General features: G+C 40.6%; 1 protein-coding gene across 1 annotated transcript in view; it reads right to left on the reverse strand.

Moving 5' to 3' along the window:
- CAMK2D (calcium/calmodulin dependent protein kinase II delta) overlaps positions 1-13,827 on the reverse strand; it is a 738,893-nt gene that overhangs the window by 20,014 nt on the left and 705,052 nt on the right. The window contains exons 16-17 of the mRNA XM_053703586.1: positions 11,056-11,150; positions 10,254-10,479 (exon numbers count right to left, since the gene is read on the reverse strand). Of these exons, the coding sequence (XP_053559561.1) occupies positions 10,254-10,479; positions 11,056-11,150 (321 nt within the window). The remainder of the gene's footprint in view (positions 1-10,253; positions 10,480-11,055; positions 11,151-13,827) is intronic.

The raw sequence follows: 13,827 nt of genomic DNA on the forward strand, positions 1-13,827 counted from the left end.
AATACACCCCTCACCACACCCACAAATCAGTTTAACGAATAGCCAAGAAGTGGGGTGATAAGACAAAAGTGCTAAAGCATAAAAAATAAGGAATTGGAATAATTGTGCTTTATACAAAAATCATAACCACCACAAAAAAAAGGTGGGCCTCATGGACTCTTGCTAATATGAAAGAAATGAATTTATCAGGTAAGTTCTTACATAAATTATGTTTTCTTTCATGTAATTAGCAAGAGTCCATGAGCTAGTGACGTATGGGATAATGAATACCCAAGATGTTGATCTTCCACGCAAGAGTCACTAGAGAGGGAGGGATAACATAAAGACAGCCAATTCCGCTGAAAATAATCCACACCCAAAATAAAGTTTAAATTTTATAATGAAAAAAACTGAAATTATAAGCAGAAGAATCAAACTGAAACAGCTGCCTGAAGTACTTTTCTACTAAAAACTGCTTCAGAAGAAGAAAACACATCAAAATGGTAGAATTTAGTAAAAGTATGCAAAGAAGACCAAGTTGCAGCTTTGCAAATCTGAGCAACCGAAGCTTCATTCCTAAACGCCCAGGAAGTAGAAACTGACCTAGTAGAATGAGCTGTAAACCTTTGAGGCGGAGTCTTACCCGACTCGACATAAGCATGATGAATTAAAGATTTTAACCAAGATGCCAAAGAAATGGCAGAGGCCTTCTGACCTTTCCTACAACCGGAAAAAATAACGAATAGACTAGAAGTATTTATAGGCATTTGAGGTTTGGGAAACTTTGCCCCTCCTGGTAGGAATGTATATCCCATACGTCACTAGCTCATGGACTCTTGCTAATTACATGAAAGAAATAAGTGTGACCACACCTGGTCACGTGGTGCGCAATGCAGGACTGCCTCTGCTATTCTATTAAAAAAAGTGCCCCAAACCTACATAAGGAACTACTCCAAATCTCCTGACACTTCTCTGCCAACCTCCTGTAACGAAAGGCAAAGAATGACTGGGATATGAGGGAAGTAGGGGGAGTATTTAAGCCTTTGGCTGGGGTGTCTTTGCTGCCTCCTGGTGGCCAGTTTCAGTATTCCCCAACAGTAAGGAATGATGCTGTGGACTCTCTTCATATTAAGAAGGAAATAATGTTCAAGAGGTTGTTACCTTTGTGGTTGTGTGTTTGTGAAGTCATGAGTGATTTCGTAGAAATATGTAAGAATTTTATTAGTAAACAAGTATAGTCCGCTACCTGGTGAGGTATTAGTCAAACACCTGATCTGATGGATAGACAAACAAGAAGTAAAAACTTTAACAACACATAAGTAAAAATTGATAAAAAAAAAAAAAAAAACAATAACAACGTTTAAACAAATAGAGGTCATCTCTCGTCTGGAGAGGTGAAAAAGTGAGGGGTGATGCCTCTCCTCCCCATCGCCTTGGCAAATTTGCCTCTCTCACATTTATGAGTCCAGGCCATCAATTTAGTATTTTAATGTTCTCAATGTTAATTTAATGGCCTTGTCCCTCCATTACTATCATATCTGGATTTTGTCAATTCAAGGTGCCTACCTATAATGAGGGTATTTATACTTAAATAAGACCTGTAGGACAAAAGCAATACAAAATATATTCTATGAAAGGCCTTCTCTACAGAAAAAAACTTATCATGTCATCTAAAGGATTGTAGTCTCAGAGAAAGGTTAATGTATAGAAGGTTGGACATCTGTTATTTTTTCCCTCTGGTGACAGTAGTCCAGGATGATGCTTGGTTAGTAGTAGAAGAGTTGTTGGGGTCGGAAGTGCCTTCTTCATCTGTGAGGCTAGGTGGTGGATTAAGGAAAGCCCCAGGGACCTGGAGATGGTGTTTAAGTCTGTGATGTCTTTATATATCAGCATTTTTCCATCCCGTGGTATGATCAAGCAGGGGAAGCCCCAACGGTATTTAATTCTGTGTTTTTGTAGTACCGAGGTAATAAACTTCAGTGATTTTTTATTTTCTATAGTTGTGGGACAAAGATCTTGGTAGATTTGTAATTATATGTTCAAAAATTGAAGAGGATTCATAGATCTAGCTGCATTCTAAATTAACGTCTCTAAGCGGAGCTGTTGGTTTGGGACATGGTCGTAGTTCTCTATGAGCTCGTTCTATAGATAAGTCTGATTGCAGTGGGTGATAGTGTTAAACAGTTGTATGAGATAAGGGTGGAGGGTTTCTGTGGTAATTTCTTTAGGTATACCTTATTCTCAAATTGTTCCTCCTCTCCTATTCCCAAGATCTTCAACTTTCTCCTGTAGATAGCATAACAAGGATGGCATGTTGTGATAGGCCTGATTCTGCAGTATATATTAAAGTAGAGATAGAGTCTTGGCTGGTTTCCAGTTCTTCTATTCTGGAGCCCAGTATGTTTATTTCTTTCTTGACTGTAGTTATTTCTGTTTGTATGAATTGCTTCATGTCTCCAATATAGGTTTTAGACAGTAGTTTCTTTATTGTTGTTTGTAAGAGTGATAATTGTTGCTGCATGGTTCTGCTTCCTTGATGTTGGTGAGGAGTTGGTGAATTTTCTTGAGGTGAGCTTGGTGACCTAGGTTTATTTAAATCTTGGATGCCAAAAAATGAGGTCAATGAGGCAGAGTTGCTGGAAGGTTTTCCATACCATATCTGTGCACAGAGCCCTTACTCTGGTGAGCTGAAGAAATTTAAGAACACAGAGGCAGGAACATAGAAATATTTGTAAAGAAGTTATCACAGTGAAAGTATCACAATGCATGAGAATATTTTAATGGAAAACCTACAACTCATTAGAATGTAGCAGATACTAATGGTTTATCCCTTCCATCTGGTTACCTGCCTCTGTTCCTGATTGGCTGTGGCCTTGCACCGTGTGGAACCAATCGGATGGTGCTCCATTTTGTCATTTTTATTTGATTTTCTAGTAGTCATTATGAAATTCGTTTAGTAGCAAGTATATGACTGGGTTAGGGGTAACCTGATATCTATTTGCTTATTCAGTATGAAAAGAGGCGTGCTAATTGTAGTGGATTGAGATCAATTCCTGGGTGATATGCTTATACAGTTAATTAAACCGAGGACAGGTATGAATTAATCTCTAAATAGTTATTAAAGTTCCAGGTGTTGAGTAGTATTATTTGATGTAGTGTCCACTATTCGTCTCAGCGTGACTCTGTTTGCGTTAAACAAGCGCTCCCTGTTTTTGCGTTAACATTTTGTTTCTGTTCTTATGGTCATAAGTAAAATATACAGAAGTTGCTGTAAAAGGTCATCTGTAGTTATAATCTTTGTATTTATAGGTATTTCTGACTATTTTTGTGACCCCCTGCACTTTACTTATGAGATAACGTTCAGGATGTCCTGGGCCCCCATTACTAATGCGTTTTCCCGCTTATGCATGGTCTGCCTTACATTGCCTGGTCATTGTGGGTAGTTGCACTGATTTCATCAGCCCCTTAATCCCATCTATCAGGTTGAAGGCTGTTGTATGATGGTGCAAGTCATTGGTAGGCTGCGTGACGCAGCTCAAGTCATGTCTCCTCGAAGTCCGCTATCAGCCATGCGGCGTCACTGTTAACGATGCCCGGTTTTTCAAAAGTAGCCCCTCAGGTTCTGGGCACTTTAAGCTAAAGCTGAATTGGCTTTTCAAGGCTCTTACTGCTGATTAAGACAGGCGTTGGGGAAAACTTGCTCGGAGCTTCAGCACAGTGCGGCCATGTCCATGCATGGCCAGACTCCGCTCCCCTATTTTTTTTGTAGTTTTTTTTTTTATTAAAATATCTATGTGATATATAAATACAGTTCATTTTTATGTTAAATTGAATACATTTTAGAATCACATGCTGCCAGTATACATAGAATAACAGAATTTATGTTTACCTGATAAATTACTTTCTCCAACGGTGTGTCCGGTCCACGGCGTCATCCTTACTTGTGGGATATTCTCTTCCCCAACAGGAAATGGCAAAGAGCCCAGCAAAGCTGGTCACATGATCCCTCCTAGGCTCCGCCTACCCCAGTCATTCGACCGACGTAAAGGAGGAATATTTGCATAGGAGAAACCATATGATACCGTGGTGACTGTAGTTAAAGAAAATAAATTATCAGACCTGATTAAAAAACCAGGGCGGGCCGTGGACCGGACACACCGTTGGAGAAAGTAATTTATCAGGTAAACATAAATTCTGTTTTCTCCAACATAGGTGTGTCCGGTCCACGGCGTCATCCTTACTTGTGGGAACCAATACCAAAGCTTTAGGACACGGATGAAGGGAGGGAGCAAATCAGGTCACCTAAATGGAAGGCACCACGGCTTGCAAAACCTTTCTCCCAAAAATAGCCTCAGAAGAAGCAAAAGTATCAAACTTGTAAAATTTGGTAAAAGTGTGCAGTGAAGACCAAGTCGCTGCCCTACATATCTGATCAACAGAAGCCTCGTTCTTGAAGGCCCATGTGGAAGCCACAGCCCTAGTGGAATGAGCTGTGATTCTTTCAGGAGGCTGCCGTCCGGCAGTCTCATAAGCCAATCTGATGATGCTTTTAATCCAAAAAGAGAGAGAGGTAGAAGTTGCTTTTTGACCTCTCCTCTTACCAGAATAAACAACAAACAAGGAAGATGTTTGTCTAAAATCCTTTGTAGCATCTAAATAGAATTTTAGAGCGCGAACAACATCCAAATTGTGCAACAAACGTTCCTTCTTTGAAACTGGTTTCGGACACAAAGAAGGCACGACTATCTCCTGGTTAATGTTTTTGTTAGAAACGACTTTCGGAAGAAAACCAGGTTTAGTACGTAAAACCACCTTATCTGCATGGAACACCAGATAAGGAGGAGAACACTGCAGAGCAGATAATTCTGAAACTCTTCTAGCAGAAGAAATTGCAACCAAAAACAAAACTTTCCAAGATAATAACTTAATATCAACGGAATGTAAGGGTTCAAACGGAACCCCCTGAAGAACTGAAAGAACTAAGTTGAGACTCCAAGGAGGAGTCAAAGGTTTGTAAACAGGCTTGATTCTAACCAGAGCCTGAACAAAGGCTTGAACATCTGGCACCGCTGCCAGCTTTTTGCGAAGTAACACAGACAAGGCAGAAATCTGTCCCTTCAAGGAACTTGCAGATAATCCTTTCTCCAATCCTTCTTGAAGAAAAGATAGAATCTTAGGAATTTTTACCTTGTCCCAAGGGAATCCTTTAGATTCACACCAACAGATATATTTTTTCCATATTTTGTGGTAAATTTTTCTAGTTACAGGCTTTCTGGCCTGAACAAGAGTATCAATAACAGAATCTGAGAACCCTCGTTTTGATAAGATCAAGCGTTCAATCTCCAAGCAGTCAGCTGGAGTGAGACCAGATTCGGATGTTCGAACGGACCTTGAACAAGAAGGTCTCGTCTCAAAGGTAGCTTCCATGGTGGAGCCGATGACATATTCACCAGATCTGCATACCAAGTCCTGCGTGGCCACGCAGGAGCTATCAAGATCACCGACGCCCTCTCCTGATTGATCCTGGCTACCAGCCTGGGGATGAGAGGAAACGGCGGGAATACATAAGCTAGTTTGAAGGTCCAAGGTGCTACTAGTGCATCTACTAGAGTCGCCTTGGGATCCCTGGATCTGGACCCGTAGCAAGGAACCTTGAAGTTCTGACGAGAGGCCATCAGATCCATGTCTGGAGTGCCCCACAGTTGAGTAATTTGGGCAAAGATTTCCGGATGGAGTTCCCACTCCCCCGGATGTAATGTCTGACGACTCAGAAAATCCGCTTCCCAATTTTCCACTCCTGGGATGTGGATTGCAGACAGATGGCAGGAGTGAGTCTCCGCCCATTGAATGATTTTGGTCACTTCTTCCATCGCCAGGGAACTCCTTGTTCCCCCCTGATGGTTGATGTACGCAACGGTCGTCATGTTGTCTGATTGAAACCGTATGAACTTGGCCTTTGCTAGCTGAGGCCAAGCCTTGAGAGCATTGAATATCGCTCTCAGTTCCAGAATATTTATCGGTAGAAGAGATTCTTCCCGAGACCAAAGACCCTGAGCTTTCAGGGGTCCCCAGACCGCGCCCCAGCCCATCAGACTGGCGTCGGTCGTGACAATGACCCACTCTGGTCTGCGGAAGGTCATCCCTTGTGACAGGTTGTCCAGGGACAGCCACCAACGGAGTGAGTCTCTGGTCCTCTGATTTACTTGTATCGTCGGAGACAAGTCTGTATAGTCCCCATTCCACTGACTGAGCATGCACAGTTGTAATGGTCTTAGATGAATGCGCGCAAAAGGAACTATGTCCATTGCCGCTACCATCAAACCTATTACTTCCATGCACTGCGCTATGGAAGGAAGAGGAACGGAATGAAGTGTTTGACAAGAGCTTAGAAGTTTTGTTTTTCTGGCCTCTGTCAGAAAAATCCTCATTTCTAAGGAATCTATTATTGTTCCCAAGAAGGGAACCCTTGTTGACGGAGATAGAGAACTCTTTTCTACGTTCACTTTCCATCCGTGAGATCTGAGAAAGGCCAGGACTATGTCCGTATGAGCCTGTGCTAGAGGAAGGGACGACGCTTGAATCAGAATGTCGTCCAAGTAAGGTACTACTGCAATGCCCCTTGGTCTTAGTACCGCTAGAAGGGACCCTAGTACCTTTGTGAAAAACCTTGGAGCAGTGGCTAATCCGAAAGGAAGTGCCACGAACTGGTAATGCTTGTCCAGGAATGCGAACCTTAGGAACCGATGATGTTCCTTGTGGATAGGAATATGTAGATACGCATCCTTTAAATCCACCGTGGTCATGAATTGACCTTCCTGGATGGAAGGAAGAATTGTTCGAATGGTTTCCATTTTGAACGATGGAACCTTGAGAAACTTGTTTAGGATCTTGAGATCTAAGATTGGTCTGAACGTTCCCTCTTTTTTGGGAACTACGAACAGATTGGAGTAGAACCCCATCCCTTGCTCTCCTAATGGAACCGGATGAATCACTCCCATTTTTAACAGGTCTTCTACACAATGTAAGAATGCCTGTCTCTTTATGTGGTCTGAAGACAATTGAGACCTGTGGAACCTCCCCCTTGGGGGAAGCCCCTTGAATTCCAGAAGATAACCTTGGGAGACTATTTCTAGTGCCCAAGGATCCAGAACATCTCTTGCCCAAGCCTGAGCGAAGAGAGAGAGTCTGCCCCCCACCAGATCCGGTCCCGGATCGGGGGCCAACATTTCATGCTGTCTTGGTAGCAGTGGCAGGTTTCTTGGCCTGCTTTCCCTTGTTCCAGCCTTGCATTGGTCTCCAGGCTGGCTTGGCTTGAGAAGTATTACCCTCTTGCTTAGAGGACGTAGCACTTGGGGCTGGTCCGTTTCTACGAAAGGGACGAAAATTAGGTTTATTTTTGGCCTTGAAAGACCTATCCTGAGGAAGGGCGTGGCCCTTACCCCCAGTGATATCAGAGATAATCTCTTTCAAGTCAGGGCCAAACAGCGTTTTCCCCTTGAAAGGAATGTTAAGCAATTTGTTCTTGGAAGAAGCATCCGCTGACCAAGATTTCAACCAAAGCGCTCTGCGCGCCACAATAGCAAACCCAGAATTTTTCGCCGCTAACCTAGCCAATTGCAAAGTGGCGTCTAGGGTGAAAGAATTAGCCAATTTGAGAGCACGGATTCTGTCCATAATCTCCTCATAAGGAGGAGAATCACTATCGATCGCCTTTTCTAGCTCATCGAACCAGAAACACGCGGCTGTAGTGACAGGGACAATGCATGAAATTGGTTGTAGAAGGTAACCCTGCTGAACAAACATCTTTTTAAGCAAACCTTCTAATTTTTTATCCATAGGATCTTTGAAAGCACAACTATCTTCTATGGGTATAGTGGTGCGTTTGTTTAAAGTAGAAACCGCTCCCTCGACCTTGGGGACTGTCTGCCATAAGTCCTTTCTGGGGTCGACCATAGGAAACAATTTTTTAAATATGGGGGGAGGGACGAAAGGTATACCGGGCCTTTCCCATTCTTTATTTACAATGTCCGCCACCCGCTTGGGTATAGGAAAAGCTTCTGGGGGCCCCGGGACCTCTAGGAACTTGTCCATTTTACATAGTTTCTCTGGGATGATCAAATTCTCACAATCATCCAGAGTGGATAACACCTCCTTAAGCAGAGCGCGGAGATGTTCCAACTTAAATTTAAATGTAATCACATCGGGTTCAGCTTGTTGAGAAATTTTCCCTGAATCTGAAATTTCTCCCTCAGACAAAACCTCCCTGGCCCCCTCAGACTGGTGTAGGGGCATTTCAGAACCATTATCATCAGCGTCCTCATGCTCTTCAGTATCTAAAACAGAGCAGTCGCGCTTACGCTGATAAGTGGGCATTTTGGCTAAAATGTTTTTGATAGAATTATCCATTACAGCCGTTAATTGTTGCATAGTAAGGAGTATTGGCGCGCTAGATGTACTAGGGGCCTCCTGAGTGGGCAAGACTCGTGTAGACGAAGGAGGGAATGATGCAGTACCATGCTTACTCCCCTCACTTGAGGAATCATCTTGGGCATCATTTTCAGTGTCACATAAATCACATCTATTTAAATGAGAAGGAACCTTGGCTTCCCCACATTCAGAACACAGTCTATCTGGTAGTTCAGACATGTTAAACAGGCATAAACTTGATAACAAAGTACAAAAAACGTTTTAAAATAAAACCGTTACTGTCACTTTAAATTTTAAACTGAACACACTTTATTACTGCAATTGCGAAAAAGTATGAAGGAATTGTTCAAAATTCACCAAAATTTCACCACAGTGTCTTAAAGCCTTAAAAGTATTGCACACCAAATTTGGAAGCTTTAACCCTTAAAATAACGGAACCGGAGCCGTTTATATCTTTAACCCCTTTACAGTCCCTGGTATCTGCTTTGCTGAGACCCAACCAAGCCCAAAGGGGAATACGATACCAAATGACGCCTTCAGAAAGTCTTTTCTATGTATCAGAGCTCCTCACACATGCGACTGCATGTCATGCTTCTCAAAAACAAGTGCGCAATACCGGCGCGAAAATGAGGCTCTGCCTATGATTAGGGAAAGCCCCTAGAGAATAAGGTGTCCAAAACAGTGCCTGCCGATATTATTTTACAAAATACCCAGATTAAATGATTCCTTAAGGCTAAATATGTTTATATATGAATCGATTTAGCCCAGAAAATGTCTACAATTTTAACAAGCCCTTGTGAAGCCCTTATTTACTGTGTAATAAAAATGGCTTACCGGATCCCATAGGGAAAATGACAGCTTCCAGCATTACATCGTCTTGTTAGAATGTGTCATACCTCAAGCAGCAAAAGTCTGCTCACTGTTCCCCCAACTGAAGTTAATTCCTCTCAACAGTCCTGTGTGGAACAGCCATCGATTTTAGTAACGGTTGCTAAAATCATTTTCCTCTTACAAACAGAAATCTTCATCTCTTTTCTGTTTCAGAGTAAATAGTACATACCAGCACTATTTTAAAATAACAAACTCTTGATTGAATAATAAAAACTACAGTTAAACACTAAAAAACTCTAAGCCATCTCCGTGGAGATGTTGCCTGTACAACGGCAAAGAGAATGACTGGGGTAGGCGGAGCCTAGGAGGGATCATGTGACCAGCTTTGCTGGGCTCTTTGCCATTTCCTGTTGGGGAAGAGAATATCCCACAAGTAAGGATGACGCCGTGGACCGGACACACCTATGTTGGAGAAATATACTGTTTTCCCCCTCATTTAAGTTGCAAAATGTTTTAAGTTTCTGTATTTTCTGAGGCCATCAGGTCAACAAACAAAACAGTTTATTATTTTGTAGTGAAGACTAAAATGGGATTATATAATTTTGAGGATATAAAGTGGAAAACGAATCCAGACCCCAATCATAGGGTGTGAATTGTTAATTTCTGAATTTAAAATAAACATACTTTTTCATTTACAGGTACAGATATTACCTATAAAATTTGGCATTACATTAAAACAACTATAATATGGTAGGTTTTCATACCTTTGATTTATAACTAAGTGTACTATTGGTAATAGTTCAAATCCTTGATTTTACCTATACTTTATAATAGTGAGTGCAAAATTCACAATAATCACCATCTGTCACAAAGCAATTTTAATGTATAGTTCCAGGAAATAATGTACGTATAGGGTATTTCGACATCATGAGACATGCTACATGCACATGCATTAGGAATACAATTACATATAGATCCTTTATTTAACCATCTAAACATTTGAATCTGCTTCTTACTTGGGTATTGTTGGCGAACCAGAACGATGAAAGTGTACGTTCTGCCATTTTCCATCACGTCTATGCCATACACGAGTCTCCTCAGACTGCATGGTCTTGGGCAAACCAATAGCATCCATGTACTGCGTGAGACGGATGTAGGCTATGCAGGCGGCATCATCCCCAATTAAGTGAACGTGAGGGTTTAGGATGATTGTGTGTATTGGTTTGTTGCCCTTGGACAAAGCTATATATAAAAATAAAAAAAAAGCCAGTTGGTCAATAATTTTACAGAATTACATAAGAAGCAGCAAGATCTATAGTTCATGCATCTAGTCTCCATATCCACATTCAAATCTATTGTAATTTTATATGTATGTTTTTATGTATTTTTCTTCTTGTGGGATTAAAAAAGCTGTAATGTTTCTTCTCTGTTTTCAATGGATATTTTATTGTATACACATGAAAAATGTTATAGCACTGTGACATTAAACAGTAACAAAACAAAGTAAAGGGAAATTATTATAAAATATGCTTTTTTATTTTAGTAGTAAAAAAAAACTATAACCCCTCACTGTGATCCAAAGAAGAATATGTATGCAGCATGCTATTGTAGGTGCTAGATGTGCACTTTATGCTTCCTTGGTGAATGCCAAAAAGAAGTTTTGGTTTGATTATGCACATTAGCTTTCATGTTTCTTTATGAAGTATGCATGTAAAACAAAAAAATGACTATAATGTACCTTTAAATTAATAACTTGAAGTTGACATCTATACTGAACTAATGTATCTAAGATATTGAAGAGAAAAAAAAAAGTAATACCATTTTCAAAGTAAAATCGATGGAAATCCATCCCTTCTACAAGGTTTCCTAGAGCTTCAGGTTCAAACGATGTAAGGCCGGGGTCACAAATCTTTCTGTAATTAAAAAATACCACCACATTCACATAACATCAATACAAAGTTGTCATTAAGTTCAATTTTTAACTTAAATGATAAGTCTATTATTGTTTCTAAACAAAGAGTCAAACAAATGGTCTATTTTTCTCGAGTATCTAGAAAATAAGTTTAATTAACACATTTTAAGTGGTGAACAAGGATTGTTCAACACCATCTCTATCTCAGTCTATTTGTTAATCCTCAATCATTAATTAAACCAGATCTCTGGTTGCTAACGGAGACACCATCCTGTAGCAATCACTCATTGACAGAAATTACTGAAGTAGGAATTAAAAAAAAAAAAAAAAAGAAAAAAGCATTCTGTTCTGAAAGAAATTTATAATTTCAATGAAGTCAAAAGACTGCAAGGGTCCATAGCAATTAACCTTTTAGCTTATTCATAATTTCATAATATAATGAAATCCACATTTTAATGCCCACAAAATATTTAAAAAGTAGGAATAATAATAATAATGATAGTACACATATACATATTTATTTACGCATAAAATTGAAAGAGATGTAAAACTAAAACCGTAAAGATAGAGACAGTGACAGCTCTAAATCATGGGTGTCCTACATTTTCCACTGAGGACCCACATTGGCATTTGTTTTCACATAGGATTGACATTGAGGGAATTTGATAAATACTATAATAATGTTTACTTGTAGAGGCAGGCAAACAGAAAGGAACACAAAGGGCTCGATTTATCAAGGCTTCTCCTCCCCTACGACTGCAGGTTCTCACAAGAGAACCGGCAGTCAGTATTTATCAAGCAGCGGTCACCAGACCGCTCCTTCTTACCCTCTTCTCCACCTCTGAGGTGGAGAATTTCAATCTTCCCGGTCTCCTCCAACCAGGGAGATGGACAGTTTCTGCCTGTGCACAGCTAATCACATATGGCCCCTGTCTGCCCCAGCTCGCCTCTGGCGGGAAGCAATCCGCTGCCGGAATTCAGCATTGCACAAGAGCGTTATTTTGCGCTCTTGTGCAACACCGTACCCTGCCTGAGCACAGCCAATCACGTGCGGGCAGGAGCTGTCAATCTTCCCGGTCGGACGAGACCGGAGAGATTAAAATTCTCTACCTAGGAGGTCTAGTGACCGCTGCTTGATAAATACTAACTGCAGGTTCTCTTGTGAGAACCTGCAGTCGGAGCTTGGCAGACATCTTGATAAATCAAGTCTTAAGTGCTATTGCATTGTCTTGTTATCATGCATGAGTTAATTATGCAAACATACTTTATTTACTGGTCCTTTAAGTATTAACATGTTCACAATAGATAAGGATACCACAGGCAAAAGCAGCTGTTTCAAAAGGAGCTATTTGTAAACAATTGAATGCACTCTAGAAGGTAAAATGGATAATTTGAAAAATGTTAAAGGGGAGGAAGTTTTACAGTACACTATCCCTTTAATACTTAAATCCCCACCGCTTCAGGCGTCACAGAAAACTCATGCTATTGTGTCAATTAAAAAAAAAATTGCCACTAGAAAATGTAATTGAACCTGGACTACATCTGGATACATAAGTGTCAATAGAGGGGTGATACTGCCTATCCCCTATAGTATGGGTCCATAGGGGATAGGCAGTAAAAGAGCCCCAGTGGAAAGATTACAATCTCTGTTTACCATATGGTCAGTGTGAAAATAGTAGTATTCTAAAATGCTACAGATCATGTTATTAGTAGTAAATAGCGGAGGGGTCTAAAAAACGTGCCTCCTTAGTAAAAAAAATAAATAAAAATCTCACAAGGTCTCAACTTTATAATAGATGATCGCAGTTTTGGTTGCTGGACCAAACCAAAAACATACTAATATATCACAAAAACCTCACAAAACAGTCTCTTGAAAAAAAAAATAAACCAGTTAATGATGTCTACAAGACAGATTAATTAATATCACCCTATATACCTAGGCATTTTCTCTTTGTTAATCAGGTATTCTTTGTGTTTTACAAGGCTTGTACATTTAGCATGTCCTACATCACTGCCCCCCCCCCCGCATAGATCAATCTCTATTAAACACCTTCTATCCTCTCCATCCATTTCTCTATGTAACCTAAGTCTTCAATCAATCAATAGCTCACTTTCCACCTGCCTTCAGCTACAATCTAATCAGCTGCTATTTTGACTGCTGGTATCTGAAACTAATCTGCAACAATTCCCACAGCTGCTATCTGACCCTAATCTAGTTAGCTACTCTCCTAACCTTTCATGTATTAACCCTTGCACGCCCCCAGCTTTCTCCTTTTCTCAAGCTTCCTGGTGTTGTTGAGAAATATCTCTCTGTGTCATTCTGTCACAATACACACTTATTTCAGACACCTCTGCATTTCCCCACACAACTATTTAGAAATATCTTTGGATAAACGCAAACAAAAGCGACAACAATAAAGATAATAATAAATACAAAGCACCTATCTTGCTATATACTCATTTTAGGGAATTTGGAGTTATAGCATAATAAGACACACTAAGGCCTAGATTTGGAGTTCGGCGGTAGCCGTCAAAACCAGCGTTAGAGGCTCCTAACGCTGGTTTTGGCCGCCCGCTGGTATTTGGAGTCAGTGATTAAAGGGTCTAACGCTCACTTTTCAGCCGCGACTTTTCCATACCGCAGATCCCCCTACGCCATTTGCGTATCCTATCTTTTC

The sequence above is a fragment of the Bombina bombina genome, chromosome 2 (assembly GCF_027579735.1).
Source record: "Bombina bombina isolate aBomBom1 chromosome 2, aBomBom1.pri, whole genome shotgun sequence".
In the NCBI taxonomy this organism is placed as follows: Eukaryota; Metazoa; Chordata; class Amphibia; order Anura; family Bombinatoridae; genus Bombina; species Bombina bombina.